The sequence below is a fragment of the Telmatherina bonti genome (assembly GCF_933228915.1).
Source record: "Telmatherina bonti genome assembly, chromosome: 23".
Classification (NCBI taxonomy): domain Eukaryota; kingdom Metazoa; phylum Chordata; class Actinopteri; order Atheriniformes; family Telmatherinidae; genus Telmatherina; species Telmatherina bonti.
The window spans coordinates 21,716,847-21,739,874 of NC_136632.1; the positions used below are offsets into that span (position 1 = coordinate 21,716,847).

Below are 23,028 nucleotides of genomic sequence, written 5' to 3' on the forward strand. Positions count from 1 at the left end.
CAAGCCGACATCTAGCTTGGTCCAGTGGTTTGGGGGGGTTGTACAGAGATAAGAGTTCATGGAAAATTTCCTTTTGAAGTGGAAACATTTAATTTTCACATCTGAAAGATAAATTAAAGTTTAGGAACTTTATTTATTTAACTGATTTATTATTTCTCAACGTGTTCACTCTGCGTCTTTTCTGTAAAATCTAAATCTGAGATGTCACTATTAATTCCAACATTTGTCTGTGTGTGAGCCTCTAAAGGCAGGAAAGACTTAACAAGGGTGCAGCAGCTGTTGTGGGTTAGACAAAAGCAAAATTCATCAAAACATATCAAATAACCGAACAAACCTGTTTCTTTACCCCCTCATGAAATATGAGTGTGAGGACAGACTTCATTGAACGCTTCCAGAATGGTATTTTATTTCACGCTGGAAAATGCAGGAGGGGTCAAGACAAGGCAAACATGGTGACAAGAAAGACCAGGAAGTGGAGGAGGAGGGGGGGGGGGGCAACCACCAGGACTGTCAGATACCTCATCTGAAACTTGTACACTGCCCACACATTTTTTTTTTTAAAATCCCCTACCTATACACTATTTTAATTTTGAACTTCATCACAGTACCTTACATTCAAGTCAATCTGAACCTTTCCGCTGAGCGACCCCCATGTAAACACAGACATTGACAAAATGAGATTGTGTCACACTTTATGATTTGTTCTTACAACAGTGGATTCCAGATGTATCTGGAAATAGGATTGTGACTGTACGTATGGCTTTGCATCACCCTTATTGTGTCCCATCAGACGGGACAGAGACGGACTGAACGGGGGCCAGACAAAAATAGAACGCTGATAGTAAAAAAAAAAAAAAAATTCAACTTCCTTTTCCTGCAGAGCTTCCACTCACACGTATCTGTAAGAAATCAGATGAGTTCTGCTTTGCTGCTCAGACAGATATGAGTGAATTTCACTGCAAATGTTTGTGTATTTTTTATACAGCTGGAAAATGTGCAAAACGCATTTAATTTACAGGAAGTTCTAATTACAGGAATTCTAATTACATGGACGTAATCAGGTTTGTTTTTTACTTTCTTTCATTTAACTCCAAATCTTTCTGCAGTTTTAGTCTTTTACAAGCTGATTCCTTTCTGACTCTTCGTCTGAGAAAAGAAAACACATTCACAGTTTATTCTTTAACCTTTTAGCGCTCAGTTTCTCAAACTTATTGCATCACTTTATGGTTAAAAACTTTGTTCAAAATCCTGTTGTTTGCAATGTAATTCCTGTCTCCTGCCCCCTGGTGGGTAACCTTTACAGTATACCTCACATAGTAATAATATATGCAAATTATCTATTTATTTATACATTTTGTTCAAGGGCCAAAAAAAAAGTTTAGTTTTAAAAAAGTTGAATTTTCTTATTATTTTTTTGGATCAAGCGTTAAAAACATGGAAAAGGTTTCCAGAGGATGTAGTGGGCATTTCAGCCGTCCCTTGTGACGACCTGTGGGAACACTTAAGTCATTTTAGACAATACCTGCGGCCTTGTGGTGATTTAAGAGCCTGTTTTGGAGGCTCATATAATTCATGTAGTAGGTACACGAACCTCAGAACAATAAAGACAAACAATCTTGTGGTGAAATCAATTTTCGGTCTGAACACAGAGAATTTGCCAGTAACTCAGACTGGAGGGAATTGTGTGTGTTTTTTCCTTGTAAACAATCATCCAACATGTATGTCATGATGATAATAATCATGTGTTTCTTCCAAATCTTCTCAAAAACTATAATTGTTTGACAATATGAAGTTATCATTGGGTAAACTGAGGACTATCTGCTCGTTTTAGTGGTTCTGGTACCTGAGTTTAACAGCAAGAGAGTGGTAAGAATAGTGTTTGATGTACAGTAACGGTAACATGGACGGAGAGGTAATAAGAGTGTGTTTAAAATACCTCCATATAATATGCAGTTAGGTGTAACACAGACCCATCGCTAACAGAAGACCAGTCTCTGCTCTGTGAAAGCAGCAGGTTTTATGTCTCAGAAATTCTTCTGTCACAATCCTCCTCCTCCTCGTCTTCATCTTCATCATCTCCAAACGTCTGCTCTTCCATGTTGATGAGCGAGTGTGAACGGGCGGCGACCTGTGCGGCGAGGGCGGAGCTGAAACTGAGCGTCTCTGAGCCGTGCATCTCTGTCAGTCTGTCCATCACAGAGATGGCGGGGACTTTAGGCTTCAGGAAGCAGTCCAGGCCATTCTGGTCGTCCCCCTCCTCCCCGTCATACTGGTGCAGCTCTGACGCTCCTCCCCCTCCTCTACTGCAGACTGAGGTTCCTCCTGACTCCTCTTTCTCAGAGCCGCAGCTAAACTCCGTCATAGGGTCTGCAAAGAGGTCAGGCCTCACCCTCCCGTCTTTTTCCTCCCCTTCCTTTCCTGCAGAGTGCTCCGATAGGTGGTTTTCCTCTTCGCTGCCAGTTTCTGCTGCAGCCACAGAAGTTGGCTCCGTGGCAGAACCAGAACCATCAGCAAGAACTGAAGGCGACACAGCAGCTGAAAACAAAAAGAAAGGAACAGGATATCTTTTTAAAGAAACATGTCTTGTTGTAACATTAAGTTTAACCTTGTTTCAGAAACATTTTATTTTTCTATATGAAATACAGGGGCTGCATGGTGGCGCAGTGGTTAGCACTGTGGCCTCACAGCAAGGTCACTGGTTTGATCCTTGGCTGGGTGGGGGGTTCAGTCAGTGGCCTTTCTGTGTGGAGTTTGCATGTTCTCCCCATGTATGCGTGGGTTCTCTCTGGGTATTCCGGCTTCCTCCCACCGTCCAAAGACATGCATGTTAGGTTAATTGGTTACTCTAAATTGCCCCTAGGAATGAGTGTGAGTGTGAGTGGTTGTTCGTCTCTCTGTGTGGCCCTGCGATGGACTGGCGAGATGTCCAGGGTGTACCCTGCCTGTCACCCAAAGCCAGCTGGGATAGGCTCCAGCTTCCCCGCGACCCGGAATTGGATTAAGCGGTTCAGAAAATGAATGAATGAATATATGAAATACAAAAAAGAAAATAACCAAAAATACAAGACTGTTTTGCCAGTGGAAACAAGAATCTGTTTAAGCTCTTTATCATTAACATCACTGCTTTCCAGTAATGGAAATAGTGTGATTTGCTGGTGCTTAATCAGATTAATGCTAATAAGTAATAACAATGGAGTGATTTTCAGATTTCTTTTACACCTTGTCCAAAAGAAAGAAAATCCTAAATCATCACCTAACTGAACCTCATCTGATGTTTCTCATTTCTTCAACAACCCTGATGGCGGACGCAGCATGTGATCATGAAAAAGATGTGTACCCGTTTCATCAGGGTAAAATTACTGGAGTGAAGCAAAGGAAGCATCCATTGTTAAAAACTGGAAGGATAGCGGGGAAACCTCTTTGAGGAAGAAATGTGGTTAATAAATAATCTTGAATGACAGTGATCCCTTAAACCTTTGGTGAAATTAAATTGTAAAATAAAATAAAATAAAAAAAACCAAACAAACCAGTAAACAACAGGGTTATGTTTAACTGGGAATGTAAGTCTTTTCCCAGGAATTCAAGGGATTGTGACTGAACAGCTGTGTAGCCATAAGAAAACCACTAATCAGTGAAAGAAAAAGGTTTCAGTTTGCTAAGAAGCATGAATATCAGACTCTGGAGCAATGCAAGAAGGTCATGTGGTCTGACAAGTCCAGATTAACCCTGTTCAGGGTAAGACGAGAGGAGGAAGGAGTGATGTATCCATTATGCCTGGGGCCTCCATCAAGCTGACAGGGTACATATGAAATGCTGCGTAACATCTGCCTCTTGAATGTTAATGACTGAAGACATAACAACTCTGTTTGACATTACTGAAAACAAAAAGAAAAACACTACTTTGTTTGCTATTTCCCCACCTAAAATCTGTTTATTATGTATGTGTGTATTACTGCCCCCTGCCCGCTGGTGAGCTACATCTTCTTGCACAAAGGTACACTGTCCATCATAGGCAGATAATGAACCTTGTGTTTGTGGTGTGTCGTTCTTCCAGACGCTGGCGGCTGGACAAAGAACAGCACAAAGGTTTTTATTGCTTCTGGTTCTTTGCCTTGGTTTGGCAAATAAGTGTTTTTTTTAACCAGTGAGCTGGATTCCCAGATTTGTGAGACACAAATCAAAGAGAATCTATCAAAGCTTTTTATTTGTTATTAAAGCATAACAGCTTGGTCCAATCATCGCTTCATGTAAGAATCTACAGGCAGTGACGGCAGATCCTCTTCACCAACTAAAGGCTTTCTTTAATTTGTGCCTCCTTGATTCCTCTTTCTGCCATCCTCCTGCATGTGACATGGAAATTATTCACCGCCAAATATTTTAAAAGCCTCAATTTCCTTAAATGAACCAGGAGGAGGAAGAAGAGGACACACTAGTTTATCTTTTGTGGTATTATTTTTGAGTTTCCACGTTTAAAGTGGCTCTATGATGCACATTTTAGTCTAATTTATTTTAGTATGCAAGTCCAAAAGGGCAAGAAATAATCCAGCATTTTTCACAAACCCCTTCATTCATTTTGTATTGATCCTCTCAGATCAGCTTTCTCTGTTCTGCCTGAAACAAGCCAATAGAGAAAGCTCCGCCCTATGTCCTGCAGGCTGCATCCGATTGGTCAACTGCTAGGAGCAGTTATACTGAGCAGTGAAGGTGGGCGTGGCTTTCTTCTCGTGAACGTGCACAACCTAGAGAAGATTACCAATCACTGAGTCCCTCCCCCGGGACGTCACTAAAATTTCAAAGTAGAAAAACTCTTAAACCAATTCTTTTTGTCACCATGGAAACCGAATGTAGAGTGCTGAAAACGGAAACATGTGTTGAGGTGAAAAAAAATATTGCAACGCTCATATGTCTGATGAGTATTCAACACTATAACACTGTAGGAAGCTCAGAAAACGAGAAATAACATTTCAATAACTGTAAGGTGAATTTAAATTAAATGCATGTGCTGTCTCTAGAGCCAGTTTCAGCTGAAGATTGGACCGCCAGGGCCCCCACCTCTTGCTGCCACCCAGCTCACATTGCACCCGACCCCTACGGCTCCTCCCACAGATGGTGAGCCCACGGGAAGTGGGGCCCATGTAACCCTTTCGGGCTGAGCCCGACCGGGTCCCACGGGCAAACACCCGACCACCAGATGCTCGCTCTCGTGCCCAAACCCCCAGGTCTGGCTCCAGAGCGGGACCCCGGTGACCAGCGTTCAGGCAAGGGAACATTTATGCCCATGATCGTCATCATCAGAGGGGTCTTTGAGCTGAACTTAGTCTGGTCCCTCCCCGAGACATCTGTTTGCCATGGGTGACCCTACCAGGGGCAGAAAGCCCCCGGCAACATAGCTGCTAGGATCTTCAGGACACACAAACCCCTCCACAAAGATAAGGTGGCGGCTTGTATACAGGTGGCTTAAATGAGTTTCCTCCACAGGGTGGCCGGGCTCTCCCTTAGAGATAGGGTGAGGAGCTCAGTCATCCAGGAGGGGCTCAGAGTAGAGCCGCTGCTCCTCCGTATCGAGAGGAACCAGTTGAGGTGGCTCGGGCATCTGGTCAGGATGCCTCCTGGACCTCTTTGGTGAGGTGTTCCAGACACGTCCCTTTGGGAGGAGACCCTGGGGAAGACCCAGGACACGCTGGAGGGATTATATCTCCCGGCTGGCGTGGGAACGCCTTGGGATCCCCCCCGCAGAGTTGGCAAATGTGACTGGGGCGAGGGAAGTCTGGGCTTTTCTGCTTAGGCTCCTGCCCTCGCGACCCGACCCTGGATAAGCGACGGAAGATGGATGGATGGAATTTGCTGTCACAAACTATCCAGTTCCAGGTGAGTTACAGCTAAAATATTATATAATGCAGCTTTTAACTTATCAAACTGTGATGGGTTGAAATGAGAATTTAAAGCAAGGATGTATCATTTTGTTTAATGCCCGTCATAACCTCCTCTCTCCGTGTGCCTGTTCTCCCCCCTCTCTGGTAGATATTTCAGGACGAAGATGAAAAAAGGAAAAGCATGGGTGCTAAATGGGAAAGAGGGTGGTTGTGCAGCAGAGCCTTACAGCTGTGCCTCATTAATCTTACCGGTGGATATTCTCTTATGATGGACAGATAATCCATCCAATCACATCCTGAGAATTCCTTTAAATCCACCACACACACACGCGCACACACACACACGCACACGCACACGCACACGCACACACACACACACACACACACTTTCTTTTGCAGACAGTTTTGGCTGAGACTGATGGCTCTTTGAAATGAACCTTCTGCCACGTCAAATTAACGTCGTCCTTTTCTGCCACTGGCATAATTGAGTCTGAGAAAGGCTTAAAAACATCCAGCCCCCAAAACACAAAATCCTCCCTGCTCTTTGAAATGAACACCGGAAAGGCAGCTGAGAAGGAGCTTTGACCATTGGTTGAATTCTGCACATAAACAAGCAGCTGGCTAATGGCTGCTTTTCATCAATAACCCATGTTTGCTGTTTCTGTAAAAATTTGTCAGTGAGATGGGATGTAGGCTGTAAAAAAACTTGGACCAGTTTGGCTAAATCCGTCTGGCTGCGGGGTCTCACATCGTTGCACTGTTAACATCTCTTTGCATGAATTTACCACAACAAATGTACAGAGAAATTTAGTGGACTGTCATCCTGAGTTGAAGCAGAAACACGGAGCCTGACATTTCAGCAGAAATCTGCCTCATTCCTCGAATATCTGCAACACCCGCCCAGACCTTGGTCATTGAACAGCAGCTGTTTCCTCTTCATCCTCTCCCCCTCGGACGCGCGGAAGCCCAGAACAGCTTTCAGCTCTGACAGGACGCGGCGAGACTCCTCCCTCTCCCTCCGCTGGTGTTCCCGCTCCTCCGGAGACAACATGTCCGACCATGACCCTCTGCCTTCCCCGTCAGAGTCTGAGTCGGACACGTAGGCCTCCCATTCCTGCTCGAATGAAACAGAGAGACATGCTAATAAAACTGAATCACTGCAATTCCTGTCATTTTTTTTCAGAACGTATTTCATGGCAGCCGATTCTGATTAAGTAGCTTCTGATTTGAGCCACATGGCATGCAGGTCATCGGCTGAAAGATGGACATGTGATCTTACCAGCTCCTCTGGCACAGGGTCTCTGTCCAGGATCAAGGGGTAGGATGGAGGAGGAGCAGGAACTTCAGGCGGAGGTGGCGTGCACTGCTCCTGGCCCTCAGCATTTCCTATAAAGATTATGTACTGTGAGTTCACTGTGAGAAAGCCAGGGAAAAATCTCAAGTTTTAAAATTGTATTATTAATTTTGCATGAGTCATAAGACTTATTTTTTCGTATTTTGGCCTCTAGTGGCCTTCATCTGAGAGTGGTTTGACAGGAAACGGGGTCAGAGAAACCTTGGAATGATATGAAGGGGGCCCAGGCCAGGATTTGATGAGTTTAGGAGCGGCAGCTCAACCAGTTGAGCTAAAACCAGTGCTTTAAGTGGGCCGGCATGCTTCCGTTACACAGTACTGGCATTTTCAAATTCTATCCCATTGCATACCATGACTATTTTTTACAGCGTATAGTGCATACCGAGACTTTTACCGGCTTTCTTCAGCAATCAGTATACCCTCCTACGACTTCACCACATATCACAGCTTATATGTGTTGATTTTAATAAAAAGTCGCCTCAAAAGAAATGTATTGTTAAGGCCGGTTTAGACACACAACGCTTGCTGTAGCCCACAACGTCACGCCGCACGTCACGTTGTTCACTCGCTTCTGTGTTTACACTGAAGTGGACGTGCTTTGAATGAGAGGAAAAGTGGAGAAAAAAAAAGACTTAACAGTCATTTACTACACCAGACAATGAAGGTCAGATGCTGCAAACTAAGTGTATGTCTGGTCAGTATTTTGAGTTTCTGAAGATTATTTCTAGATTAAAGATAAGATAATATTGCTAAGAGGCATGGACCAGGCTTAATGCTGTGAAAAAACATTTCATAGAGGAAAAGTGTAATAGTAATACACTGTTAAATTAGTCTGGTAATAAGCTAATTAAGTCTAAAAGTAGAACTTTTTTTGCTTTTAACCCTGTCATGCATAGTGACCCTGTAGTGGGCACCTATTAACAAGCTTTTTTCTTGCATATTGATGAATAAGGACGGTATTTTTGTAACTAAACCACTTCAGTTGATGTTAGTGAGTCATCCAATCCATTTCCACTCACTGAAGAATAAATAAATATATGATATAATTAAACCTAATGTAAATTACACAACTTTGCCTTCGTGATAAATAAGAAAAGAAAATTATACAGCTATATTTCATAGAAGATTTACATGATATAATTATGATTATATGTTATTTTATAACTATTTTGTAAAGTACATTCAAATAAATCATAAAAAATTCTAAATATCACTAATTAACAAAAAAAAAGTATCATTGCATTTTTGCAGAGGTGAAATACTGCATTTAAAAAAAATGTTTCATTGTTTTTTTTTTTTTATTAATTCATGCATAAAAGGGTGAATGAATTTTAAGTTTATGTATTTACTTTTCATTATTACTTTTTAATGTCCATGCAATGAGGCTTGAAATTCATAAAAGTGTCTCCATGGCACTTTGAATTTAGCAAATGTAGATTTGATTTAGAACTTGCTGTGTTTGTTTTTTGTAATTTCTGTGCAATAAAACTATTAATATATGGATCAATACATAAAAGTACCACCCATGTTTTGTCCCTTATTTGCATGACAAACTGACAGCAAGTCATTAAGGGAGTAGCACCACTTATTTTGTTCCACTTAAAGCACTGGCTAAAACCACCACTATATTTTATTTCAATACAGAGTTCAGGTGTTAGAATATTATAGAAACCTCCCTCTCAGAGCAGGAGCATGGAGACGATGAGAGACAGGGAGCATGTTACTGAAGAAGAGTTGTTGGCTCGATTCATTTGAAATGGTTTGGATTCAAATGAGCATTTCAGACACAGATTAATGTTTTTTTTATAAAAAGGTTCAGATTAAAGGCCCAAAGGAAAAAAAAAAACAAGAAATGACCTCAACAACTTGGTAAATACTGACAGCGTTGCTCAGGTTGGTCCATGTCTTCTCGTCCACTAAGGTGGAACTACTTCCTCCATGCCTGGAAATATTCTTAGGTCATGTTAAAGGAAGGAAGAGATCTGAGCTAAAAATACGTCCTCAGTCATATGAAACAATCGCACTACTTAAGGAGGCCTTTTCTGTTTCACATCTTACAGCATGTGAGCCTTTGGAGGGGATAAACAGCGCATTCAAAAGTATGTAAACATGAGGAAGAATTACATGTATGTTTGGGTTGAACATTGCTCACCTGGACAGGTGTTGACCCGTCTCAGCATGCGCTCCACTTGGCTGATGGTGTCCTCCCAGCAGCCGGTACTGGCTTGCATGTGCGGCTGCAGCTGGTGCAGCCGGTCGCTGAGGTCCTGGTAGCCCTCGAGTGTCAGCTCCGTCAGTTCTTTGGATACCATCAGCTTCTCGAGATCATCCTCCAGGATGATCATCCTGATTTAATCAATGATAAATTTTAATTATGGAGAGTAATGCTTTAGTTTTTAAAAAAAAAAAAAATCTTGTTCTCCTCTTAAAAGAGGTGTGAAATGAGGTCAAGAGGGTGTTTGTGTGTCTCCTTACTCGCTGAGCAGCGCCTTGAGGTGCAGCTGAAGGCTTCGGATGGAGGTGTGCAGGGTGTTGAGCTCTCGGCATTTCTCCCTGGCTCGTCCCATCCTGTCGGAGCCCGTCGTCCTCGGCTGAATCTCAAAGTGCCGGTGGAAATCGTAGCTTCGCTGAACTTCGCTGAGACAGGTGGCGATAGCCTGATGGAGGGGCTCAGTCACAGCGCCGACGGACTGGTGCAGTGGAGGAGGAGGAGGAGATGAGGCCTCTCTTTGGGGTCCGGCCTCCTCCGGCTCCTCTATTCGGTGGGGCGAGAGGAGAAGAGCTAGCCGACGGAAACACTCGGAGCTCTGCCCGACCCACAACTGGAACAGCATCTGCAGAAGAAAAAAAGACAGCAACTCAACAAAAGCATTTTTTTTAAGTTAAATCTTCTATTTCTTTCTTCTTTTTTGTCTTTGGAGGTCTTTTGCCTTTAAGCTGTAATCAAAGCATAAAGTTTCCTGTACATGAATGAGCTTTTGCTCCATTTAAATCCTGAGAAAATAAACACGAATATCAGCAGAGACAATTTAAAAGCAGAGTAATAGCCAGGTTGATCGTATTGAGCATTTCCTTTTCTTTCCTGCACATTCTACATCTCTGGACTTTGCCTTTTCATTTCATTCCCTGCACTTCCAAGTTTAAGCCTCAGGCCACACCTTCAGGGCAGGAAGGCTGTAGTCATCCGTCAGCTCCTGAGCCTGCTCGTCGCCCAGGTGCTCGATCCCCAGGCCAAGCCCCAGCTCCTTCAGAGGCACTGCGCAAACGTAGTTGGTCACATTGTCGATTTCAGAGTTCAGAGGGAACGTTAGGAGGCGTTAAAGATGCAAAGCTCTTAAGTGATGAGAACAAATGCATGGAAGATGTGTCACATGTTTTATATAGAAGACTCTAGAGGGATTTTTATACATTTTCCTGATGGTTCAAGAGTCCATGCACAAATCTCTCATAGGTGGGCGTTACAACCAGGAAGTTGAGCATTGCTGCTTTAAATGTTCAACTCTGAACTGTCAACAAAGAATCAGACTTTTCTTGCGCCTCAATTAATGTTCAAGCGCTTCGGACATGCATGTGCTCACATGGACCAAACGTGATTAAATATGATATGAGAACACAAGCAAGCAAACAAACAAACAACAGCACAACAACGAATAAAGACTGAACAAACAGATGAAGAAAACTAGAAACTGATCTGCAAATACATAATATGTGTATATTCCTCTATAAGGGGTGAATATACATCTTCAAAAAACATAAAATATTTTTTAATTGAATGATTGACCTAATTGATAATTAATAACTAATTAATAATGAATAATTACTAATTGAATATTATTCAATGAAAGGATATGCCTTGAGCATGTGACAGGTGGCCCTGCGAGAGGCTCTGAAGGCTGAACGGAGCGCCCGGTACAACGCCTTCCTCAGTCCGATCAGCTGCTGCCCTCGTGGCACCACCCCTGGAGCCGCCCTGCTAAAGGAGCTCGCCGCACTCACCCTGTCGAGCAAACTTGACAAGTGAAATGTGATACAACTGTGGAGACGTCCCGAAGAGGCAGGGGGGCACACACAACACCGAACGCCACATCAACAAAGACAACACAAAAGACAACACATCTAGATGTGAATGCCACACTGACGCATCAACATGAACAGGAAGATGTGAAAGGACAGAAGGTAAATAGGAACCCGGCGATTAGCTTAGATTAGCTCAAAGATTGAAAACAGTGAAAACAGCCAGCCCTGATCAGTCCAAAAGGAACAACAAAATCCCACCCATGGGTGTAGTTTCATTCATGCAAGAACCTAAGGATGGAAATGTTGGTGGATTGTGTTACATGGGGACAAAACCAGGCCAAGAGTTTTCCAGCCTTTATGCAAAGCAAGCTAACTAGCTGCTAACTGAGGCTTGTATATGAGCTGCATTATTACACCTTTTCTTTTATAGTACCGAATTATTCATGGATATAATGATGGAAAGACTGTTTTTTTTTTATGGAAGTGCTAAAGACACACAAACATCAGCCCAAAATAAACCCAACCAGGTGAAGAAAGAAGTGACTAATATAAATTATGTGGGGTGAGGTGGAGTGTAGTTTGGTGTAAAAGGAGCAAACACTTACAGGGTGAACCCTCTGGAGATGACCTCAGTCTCCTGCACCAGGCGCAAAGCTTTACGTGACAGTCCAGTCAGAGTCTTGCTGTTTTGGACCAGAGTCTGAAGCTGCATGGCCCTTTTGTGGACGGCTCTCTGCATACGGCCCCGTCTCCACAGAGTGATCCCCCTCAATCCCCCCCAGCCAAGCAGGGCCAGCCCCCACGGAGCAGCAGCGAGTGTCCCGAGGCCTTCAGATGAGGAGAAAATTCCCAGCAGCACTGCAGCCAGAACCACCAGCCCTGCACCATCCCTGAGAGAGGAGGAAATGATAATTAACTTCTCAGAAGTGGAAAAATATTTTAGGATTAGGGGGAATAACTGTCACATGACTTTATCAATCTATTAGACATGGGAAGTACAGAAGCAGCTCGTTGTTTGAAAGAAACTAAAGTTTCCTGTTTCTTTTTTTTTTTTAAAGTATTTTGCTTGCATGTGACCCTGTGTTAAGGATTCTAATTTGAGCCACACTGTTTACCCTCACACAGCTGTGTCAGGGTTGTAGAAAGTAACTGCAGTCACAGGAAAACTGCCAATTTGTCACTGTGGTCAGTCACAAACCGGGAATTTGTGTCACAACTTCAGACGTTCTTTGGTTTAGACATCAGACAGCATAATGTAAACATAAAACCCTGACCCTAACTCTGAACTCAGCAAAGCAGCTCTGTGCTGCAGTTATTTGTGCCATGCATAGCATGAAAATTAGATCCAGGATGAAAGTCTTAAAGCGTTCAACTTCAGGTAATTAAGTTTGGACTGATCATTTACAGTCATGCGGTCTTAAAGTGGACAGAGAAAACCTAAAAGCAGACACCGAAGAGCTCTAAAAATTAAATAAGATCAAAATCTGCACATTTAATCATCACTTTAAATTTTTCCTACAAGTGTTTTAATTCATCTTTCCACTCATTCTGCATCCATGTGTTTATAGCAACGTACCATAAGGAGGGCCTGGCGATGAGGCTCGGCCTGGGCAGGGTGTTTGTTTGGCTGGGGGAGCCAGAGGGTGATGAACCGAAGGTGAGCAGACTTGGGTCCAACAGCTCGATGAGCTCCACGTCCTCCTGCAGCAGGACGTCCTGGTCCAGGATGCATCTCACCGAGTACTGGCCAAACATGCCGTCCTGTGAGAAGGCGGGGGAAAATGCAGCAAAATGAGGTTAAAAAGAAATAAAACATAGCAAAAACAAGTGGTTTTCTGTGCCAGTTTTCCCTGTAGGCTACTTACCAGCTGCTGCTCCAGCTTATGAGATGCAGCTGCCTGGTGAAAATGGCTCCATGTCCACAAGGTCTCAGCCAACCTCCATAAGCGTCCTCCCTGACAAATTAAATGAAAATATTCTTAAATCAATCACATCGATGTTTGGTGTGATTCCCTGAGCTATAAGTCCAACAAGTGAACAGACTCACTCGCGCTCAAAAGGAGTATCCCAGGAAACAAAGCCTTTCAGGCAACAACAATGTGTGTAATGCCTGATTGTGAAACGCTCACAGACTTGTTAAGGTCTGTGGCGCAAATACCACAAATCACTCCTTCATTTAGCTGAATTCATGCTCAGATTTTATAATCAAACATTTACATTTTCTGAATAAATAAGACTCATTTGAATCCTTTAAAAAGCAGCCAAGCATCTCAAGGTGATGGATTTTTTTTTTATTACCAGAGAACATGTCAGTACATCAACAAGCTTCTGTTTTATTTCTTGCTTCCTAAGAGTCTGCAGTGGCAGCTTCAGGGCCTCCCAATGTAAACAGCCAGAGAGATATGATCGCCACCAAGATCTACATTTTATTCCCGTTTGGATGCATAACAGCTCAGGCTTTGCAAAAATATTGCAAAGTTTTACTGAAAGAGGAAAAAAGAAGGGGGGAAAAAGCTTACAGTGTAATGGCTGATTGTGAGCAGGATTTATGTGACTTTAATCTGCTTATAGTGTTTAGAGGCATCAGAAAAATACTTGTTGAAAACAGAGCTCGTGTTGAAAGACGCTGCGTGTTAAAGCTGAAGCTATTAATACAGGTAAAAACAAATAAATGTATTAAAAACAAGGACAAAAGACTACATTTGAAGTGTGTGTACAACAGATCCACTAATCCAGACTAAGCAGCCAGCAAGATGACCTCTTTTCTAGTTGGGGTACAGCACACATGCCATTAGCCTACAGGCTGCAGTCGTATTGATTTCTGATTGGAGACTGAGCCTCGGGATGGGGAACTCACACAACAATGCGTGTGTTTGCCACTGAAGTAGGCCACAACTCCATTCAGTCTCCTTTGTAGTATCAGAAGGGATAATCCTAGCAGATATCAAGCGGAAACAATGACCGATAGTACTCAGGCTTATCGATACTCATCAGTATTCTGCTGTAAGAAGGGAATACTGCAGCTTCCAGACTGATGTGGCCTCAAAAACACACATGACAGTAAACTGAAGTACTCTGGAAGATGTGGTACTAAATCTACTGTCTCTAGATTCTGAAATGTGAGTTTTCAGTGGTTAATTTTTGCTTTTATATAATAAATAAATAATAAATAATTAAATAATAAAGTGAATATTTTAGTTTTTGGTGTATATTTAACCCACTGGTCCCAGATGTCATTTCACAAATAAATATGTATTTTACTCAACCCAAGTATTTACACGTTTTACACCATTGAACAGCTAAGAGTCTGAACATTTAACGATGTATACCATTTCAAGCTACAATAATAACTACAGAGTCTGTGAGAACTTATTTTGGACCAGATGCAAATGCAGTTTATCTGTTAAAGCCACGCTATACTTACTGTAACAAAAACTCTCCTGTTATATCAGCAAGGATCCAGCAAAACAATTTGTCCACAAGTTTTTGTCCATGAAAACACTTTTAATATGTAAATTGCAAGACTTTAAGAGGTTAATAGAAATAAGCACTAAAAAAAGCCACCCAAATGTTCTGATAAATGTTATTAAATGAGTTTTGTTTTTAAAAACCAACTGGGAACATAAGAAACGATAACTTGTGACTGAAGTTGTCTTTAATGGCAACCAGAGTATAGTGATAGTTTAGTCTACTTGTACAATGCAACGTCTTCTATTAATCTAATCATTAATAAAAACTTATTTGCACAATAATTTACTGAAGTTACTGAGAGGAACCCACATTTCTCAGTTAACCTTGTAAAATCCAGATTTGGGGGACTCTGACAACAAATGGACGTCGCCCGAACCATCCGTTATAAAACCGCTCTGATCTTGTTTTGCTTGACATTTATCAGAGATAATATCATACTGTAATTACATGTAAATGTTTGTTATTTTTTGGCAATCCTGTACATTCCCGTGTATGTACTATGTTTCAGCTTCATTTATTCTTTGGTTTTCTGGATTGAAATGAATTTATAACTTCATTAAAAGTAAATTTTGACATATTTAACTATTTTTTTCATGTATTTGTGCAACTCAAAAAAACAAGAAAAGCATCAGTGGGGTGTTTAATGTTATTTAATTTGTTTAATTATTTATTAATTTTATTATTATTATTAGTCATTTAATCCTTCTTCTGTTTAGAAAATGTGATATTCTGATGTTATATCCACGACCCAGTTGTTGTTTGCCTTTCAGCTTGTCCCTTATTGAAGGGGTCACCACAGCAAAACGTCGTCCGGGACATGTTTTTACTCCAGATGCCCTTCCTGATGCAACCTTCTGCATTTATCTGGGCTGGGGACCAGTCCACAGGGGCTGCAGTAGTGCAGAGAGCAGGACTCGAACCACTGACCATTAAGCCACATGACAAGCAGCTGTACCACTCTAACCCCCTGTCCACGACCCACAGGACTAAACCCAAAGACAAACACTCAAATGTGCCACAGTATGACACCCCCAGAAACCCCGTCTCCCCTGGAGGTTTGTCCATGGCCCAACATAGGACCCCTGAAAGTATCCTGTGGTGTTTGGCACTGGGACGGGTAAACAGATCTTTTCTATAGGTCCTGTGGGTTTTGGGTTAGGGGCCTCTGTGAAATAAGCTCGTTCCGGTGCATCAATCTGGTCGCTATCTGAGGGATTAGGAACCAGACTGATGCACCGGAGCAGTTTGGAGCAGCACAATTCAGAGCTTCAAGCCGAACCAGCAGAACATTTATAACTAAACAACGTGTTTCACTTTTCCTGTCAGTGGTTTTAATGTAGTGGCTCACACCGTACCCACTGGGAGGAGGCGATATGTGATAAACTCAGCTGTGAAAGCAAGTCTGCGTCAGACTAATTTGCTTTAACAGTTTAACAGCAACATGAACAACTTAAACAAGCAAATGTGATTAGTTCATATATAGAGGTTATATAATATGTTAATTTAGGTGAATGTGATACAATAAACAGAGAAATGATTCATGACATCTCACCTTATCTTAGGTCTCTTTACTGTTTTAGACTTTGCAGACAAGATGCCACAAGATGCAACAAGGTAGGGGAGAACTTGGCAGGGAAATTAAAACCAGCATTAACACTTGTTGCAAACATTAAGAAAAAAAGGCCTCCAAGTACGCCTTGATCTTAAAAATCTGCCTTTTTCTGGAAACAACAGCGAGGGCTTACTCTGAGTAAGGCGTTTTTGTGCCTCAGCCACGTCGTTTCAGGAAATGTCTCACGGAGGGACGACCTGAAAGCTTTGCTGCCTGAACTGCATCCTTCTTAACTCCTTATAAACAACAACAGACCAGGGAGGAAGCATGACACACACGGAAAGTTCCTGCAAACACAACAGGTCACCACTGCAAAGAAGAGGCTGAACGAGGGGAAGCTGAGTCATGTGACACCGAGCTTCTCAGGACGCATTCCTTGTCTGACTAAATCACAGGTTGTTGTAACCTACAGTCACTAGCAACAACTTTTAATGCTTATATTGCACTTAAAAACAAGCATACACATGACAGTATTAGGAGATTATGTGAGGATGCTCACAGAAACAGACAGTAATTATTGCATTATCTCTAAAATCAGAGCCAAAGCGAAGTAGAGAGGTAATGGAGAAGAAGAGCTTTCATTCTAAAAAGTCATATTATAGAAAATAATAATGAAGTACCTGTATCTGCATGCAGGAAGCAGCTCTTTCCATGTTTGTGTTTACTGTGTATGATCAAAGTAACACGCACAAACAGCTCACACAGAAGTCTGAGGGTGACCGTGTGCCAATATGTGTCAGCAGTCGGATTGATTACTTTTGGCTGATTACACAAGCCTGGACCACCATCACACCTCCCTTTGTTAGGGATGCTAAGGAGGAGTTCAAGTTAACTGCACTCATACTGCATATATACTCATTTTCATGGATCAGTTTTATAGAATCAGTTCTATATGTACTTGTCTGCAGATTGTTTTCTTAATGAATCACTGGTCCATAAAATGTCAGAAAACAGGTAAACAGATGAAATCAAAGCAATAAATAGCAATGAAGAAGTTGCAGCTTTGGAAAATGTTACATTTAAATCAATAAATAAGAAAAAAGGTCCAGGTACAGCTTCCATTCACTGAAAGATAAGCATTTACTGGTTTTATTTGTCTTTAATGGGAATAAATGTAACATTTTTCTGGATTATCGAATGTTTGGTGGAGAAAATAATCAAGGTGAATGTCAATTTCTTGATTATTTTCTGTAATCTTACATCTAAATTAACAGATTTATTGATTAAAAGAAAGTGTTATGGAGAACCACCGTGATTTTATTGTATAGACGTAACTTTTCATAAGTAATTTTAACTTTAAACATTAGTACTTTATCAATTATATGGCTGCTTTGTGATCAACTTTAAGTAACAATTTAAAACCTCTACGATGGCCTGGCGTGGTTCAGGGTGTACCCTTCCTCTCGCCTGCTGATTGCTGGGATAGACTCCAGTTTCCCGCGACCCTGAGTTGGACTAAGTGGTTTGGAAAATGAACGAATGAATGAATTTAAAACCTGAAGGTTAAAGGTTTGACTCTTTGCTACACATCCCCCTTTTTCCCCTGTGAACCCTTTCCTGACAAGCTTCTGTATCATAAAAGCCACTATTAGTGACCAAAAAATCCTTTAAAAAAAAAAGTTTGGGAAAAACAAATACATGAACAGAAATGATAACAGTGAATAATTAATTAGTATGCATCCAGAAAATAGCAGATACCTGGTACATTTTTGCTCAGAAGTGTTTCCTTTAATGGGACAAACCATCTGGTTGAGGATTGGGTGAATCCTGATTACTGCATGTATGAAATATTTGGAGTTTTAGACACTGATTTGTGAACTATGCTATTTTTGTCACATGCTTAAATGTGTTTCTTTTTTTTGTGTTAATTCTTTTGTTTCACTTGTGATCAGATGGTATAAACTTCTGATTCACAGCACAAAACTAAATGTTTCACTTAAACCTGGAAGTTCTTTTTAATCTGATAAGACAATAATGTTCGGTATTTGCTTGAAGGATGATGGAAACTCACTGAGGTTTTCTGAGGATCTTCGCCAGCAGAGGCGAGGTCTCCCTCTTGCCCGGCATATTCCTCTTCCTGTGATGCTGTTGGACATGCCTCGAAGTCTGTGTGTCCTAGGTCGTGCAGGTACTGGAAAAGAGGAGAGTTCTGCAGGAAAGGAAAACAGAGATCATGAAACATACTGAGCTGCTGTGGTGGAATTACAGAAAAGAAGTAGGAGGGTGAAAAATATAGCATCAGATGAATGAAGATAGGTCATCAGTCCTGGTTGTGGTTGAGATGACAATCCTCCTGTTTTTGTCCTGAGTGAAACCAAAGATGATCCAACTCTGATAACATTAGGACAAGAAGAGATAAACCCTTATTTGTTCCACACTGGGAAATTCCAGATTCCAAAGCAAAGCAAAGCTGATCTGCTGGGATGGTCAACTTTCCTTCAGGATTCACTGAATGAAGTTGAGACTTGACTCCAATTATCTCCAGCCCATATCTTTGAAAGCTAACTTTCTTTTTTAATGGAGAATGCTGTGGATCTTTAAAGGATGACATAGTTAACTGTAGTTTGACACTCTTCAGCACCTGTTTTTGTATTAAATTTTCCTTTCCTGTTTCAAAACAAGACATTCATAAATGAGTTATGTTATTATACATTTATTCTTAGAAAGGAATAAACACTGGCAGTGCTGAACAAGGAAAGCATAGATCCAAATCCGTCATGCAGTAAGAACAGGGATCCCCAACCCTGGTCCTCGAGGACCGGTGTCCTGCAGGTTTTCCAAGTGTCCCCGCTGCACCACACCTGATTCAAATCAATGTATTTAGCAGACATGTACATGTGCTTGTCAATGTCTGAGTCAGGTGGAAAACCTGCAGGACCAGGGTTGGGGATCCCTGAGTTAGAAGATAGATTTTTTTTTTTTTTTTCCAGAAAATGACTAACCCATATCTTCTCCAGCTGCTGGGAAAATATCACTGAGCATCTCTTGTGTGTTTTGGTCCTGCACAACAGCATCTCATATTTCTATCATAATAAACTTCATCCCCACTTTGCTCCATGAACAAAACATGCATCACTTACGTGCATTTTCATGTTGTCAGCATCCAGATGTAACAACGTTTCTGGGTGAGTGTGTCATTTTTCAGAACCGACGCATTGGACGTGATCATCTCCACCCCACCTCTAAGTATCAGTCCAGTGATGATGAAATGCCAACAACAGTGCGCACACTAGCACAGCTCAGCCCCTCTCATGACCAACAAAGCTCCTTGGCAGAAACACACTACGCAAACAGCCAAATATGTGGATTTACCTCCCTTTTCCCTTTGTGCTGTTTTCTTTTAAAGAAACAAAGCACTGCAACAGGCAATTGGCTGTTTTTAGAGACGCTAGCACGCCTCCTAGCTTTCACTAAGCTAGCTTTTGTTAATGAATGTAGCGCCTATATTTATCGCAGAACTCAAGCGGTATGACAAAGCATCTGTAGTAAGTTTTAATACCAAAAAGAGCGCTAAGACTTACCTCAAATACCACATCTTCATCAAACTCCTCAGTCATTGCTGTCCGCCATCGATACGCAGCTCATTTAGCATTCTGAAGTTGGAGGTGACAGTAGTCAGGAACATGGGTTAAGTTGATAGTTAGCTGGAAGCTAAACTTCGGATTAAACTGCAATTCCCACAATGCCTTTCGCGCCACCACTTTTTCGCGGATAGACGAAACGTCATCGCGGCTTGCTTAGAGCGCCCCAGGTGGTCATGAGACGCAATAGTGTGTGAAAGCCGTGCGAGTGTATGGAGCATAAAGTTAACAAAAGTAATAGCAAATTTACCAGAAAGTACTTTCAAAATAAAACGTTCAACATTTTCTAAATTTTTGTTTGATGATAATTGTCATGAAAATATTCATTTAGATATTATTCCAATTAAGAATATAGATTGATACTCGCATATGAATGAAAAAAAAAAAAAAGAAAAATACTTTATTAATCCCCAAAGGGAATTTCAACATTGTAGTAGGTAATAATTAACTAGAGGAGGTCTTGTTCTGGAGGCTGATGGCTTCTGGCAGGAATGATCTTCTGTATCTTTCAGTCTTACATCGGACCTGAAGAAGCCTCTCACTGAACACACTTTGTTGTTTCATCACTGTGTTGTGAAGAGAGTGTGAAGAATCCTCCATCATCTTCATCAGCTTGTGGCTCCAAGCACAGAACCTGCTTTCTTTTATGTACTTTTTACCACATTCCAATGAAACAAAGACTTTTTTTTTAAAAATAAACAACAGTGTACATGTACGTGTACAGTGTACGTATACATTTACCAGGTGTTGAGGTCAATTACAACAAGGCAGTCTGATAGGAATGAGAGCCTAAACACACGCAGACACACAAAAGAAATCTATTAGAAGTCTCTGTCTAGTAACATGAACAAGTCCATCAAGGGAAAAAAGTCTTTGGGGATTTGTTGTTTTCATATTTTGAAGAAATTTTGTGAAAGTTCTGAGGTCATTTTTCCATCCATTGATGTGGGGCTTAGTTCTAGCATATTTATATTGATGTATAAAATGTAGGGCCAACAGGATCAGGTTGTTTACAAGAAATTCCAAGTTCTTCTCTTTTGAGATTACACAAAAAATTACACACACATTTGCAATAAAAAAGAAAAGTGCTCTGTTGTTTCGATTTCTTTTTCACAGAATCCGCATAATTTTCCATGTAGGTTGTCGTTAGACGGGTAGATTTAATTTAGGATCTTGAATGATACTCCTTTGGTTTTTGGTAATAACTGGATGAGGCAAATATCTTTTCTTAATTTTTCTGGATGTTTCTGTGTCATAATCCTTCCGAATATACTTTCTTGATGAAACAAAGATAGCTTAATGACAATAGAGTTGCTTGTGATTGAATAACCGGAAGTTCCTTGTTAGTTGTATCCCACTTTGTCATAAACTGCTGGGGGAAAAAAGCACCGTGGCTGAAAACTTCGAAAAATGGGGAAAGTAACTGGTGGACAGATTTTATCCATGTATCTGTTGGAGATATAATGAACGAGAGCGATGGATTTACTTGTTTTCCACTTGAAATGATTTTTACTTTGACAATGGTGTCGAAAGAGGGGAAAAGGCGGATTTTATCGCATTTCCATTGAAAGTAAATTTACTCATGGAGAAAGGAACCAGTCGGGAGTCATGAGCACAGGTTTGTATCGTGTAGGAGCTCATTTATCCGAGCAAAATCCTGCTGTGCAAGATCCTGTCGTGGATAGTTAACTTTAACACAAATACTTGTATTAGTTTATGCATTGTAAATTGGAGGACATAGTATTTCCAACGTGGAAACAGCCGATAGCATCCCTCTATTTTTACCCAGCCACAGTTAATTACAGTTTTTCTTAATAACAGCCTTCAAAAGATATGAAAGTGAGCTGTTTTAACCTCAGTTTCACTGCTCTGTGAAAACGTAATCATAGTTTTCAGTGAAAATGTCCGTTGTGCTTGTTTATAACTGTGTTGCAGCTGGAGGGGGTTAAATCCTTTGTCTTGAAACATCTGTCCTGCTGTTAACGCAACAAGACGGACTCTCTATCAAACCACCATGTTTATAAAATACATAAATAAATACAACAGTTAACATTTGCTAGGATTAACATGGAGAATTTATTTCACCAAATGCGATTTAATTTTTATGTTTAGTTGTAAATACATGGGGTGAATTTCTAGAAAGATCCCATTTCCTTTAGGGGATACTTTTAAGGTTATTCGCTCATTTCTAGGATTGTTAATCTGTAAAGACGTGTTTTATGAATTGAATGGGGATGTTGACATATGCCAGCAAATTCTGTAAAACAGAAATGAAGAGTATCCTGCTGGCGTTGGAGGCTGTCCCAGCGCCGTCCACGTTAGTTTGGGTGAAAGTTTTAGTTTTCCAACTGAGGCATTTTGACGAATTGAACCGTGACTCTTTGCGAGCAGAACAAAACACTAATTACTGACTTATTACTGAGTTGCATGTGTTTTTAACCAGGAAACTGTTGTATTTGTCTGTTTGGTTTTTTTTTTTTTTTTTAACGGGGCTCGCGCAGGCAGAGCGGCACGCGCAGAGGGAGTTTTTAGTTGTTGGCCTTTTCGGAAACATCCGCTCGATGACTCCACTTCTCGTGGTGTCGGCCAGCCAACACTTTGAGCCAGGAGAGCGGAAAATATGGCCTACAATCTGTATCACTGTATTTTATTAGTGGGAGGCCGTTTTTTCCCCCCTGTTTTTATTTATTTAACAGGGAAATTTCCCATTGGGACTCAGAATTTGTCCTCAATTCCTCCTCTAATTCCATGTTTATGGAAAATAAAACCGTACATTTCAGATTTACTTGTTAGAAGTATCATAAACATTATTTGAATCAATAGAAACTCAGGAGTACACACTGTCAGGGCTTATCAACAGATAACCTAAATTGTTTACAAAGAGACAAATTGGAGCATGAGGAGGAAATTCATGGGAAAAAAAAAACTTATCACTTATCTGTACAGCTTTAGAAAAAACAAAAAGCAATGGACCAGGCATACCAAACATGCCAGGCTCTCTCCAGAGCAGGAATGAGCGCATGCTTAAATGATGATATGATTTGAAATATCCCATTTCGCCTCGCATTTGCTGTAAAAGGTGAGACATAACACTACCAAGCACTCAGTCATCTAATAAAT

The 23,028-nt window shown here is 41.2% G+C and overlaps 2 protein-coding genes across 3 annotated transcripts in view; one reads left to right on the top strand and one right to left on the bottom strand.

The window, feature by feature from the left end:
- Positions 1-447: 447 nt before the first annotated feature.
- Positions 448-19,973, bottom strand: vezt (vezatin, adherens junctions transmembrane protein). 2 transcript variants are annotated; one of them, XM_079263385.1, is made up of 12 exons: positions 19,849-19,973; positions 18,339-18,476; positions 13,110-13,199; positions 12,821-13,005; positions 11,850-12,134; positions 11,078-11,224; positions 10,386-10,533; positions 9,703-10,061; positions 9,380-9,573; positions 7,153-7,259; positions 6,780-6,987; positions 448-2,535 (listed from the first exon to the last, which is right to left on the bottom strand). In XM_079263385.1, exons 1-12 carry the CDS (start codon positions 19,882-19,884, stop codon positions 2,018-2,020), a joined length of 2,415 nt encoding a protein of 804 aa, XP_079119511.1. In that variant the 5' UTR covers positions 19,885-19,973; the 3' UTR covers positions 448-2,017. The 2 variants fall into 2 exon arrangements, with proteins under 2 accessions (XP_079119511.1, XP_079119510.1); XM_079263384.1 differs by having other exon boundaries at positions 11,078-11,236.
- A 1,460-nt stretch (positions 19,974-21,433) lies between these two features.
- Positions 21,434-23,028, top strand: part of fgd6 (FYVE, RhoGEF and PH domain containing 6) — a 28,289-nt gene continuing 26,694 nt past the window's right edge. Inside the window, exon 1 of the mRNA XM_079262903.1 lies at positions 21,434-21,526. Within this exon, the coding sequence (XP_079119029.1) occupies positions 21,517-21,526 (10 nt within the window). The 5' untranslated portion in view covers positions 21,434-21,516. The remainder of the gene's footprint in view (positions 21,527-23,028) is intronic.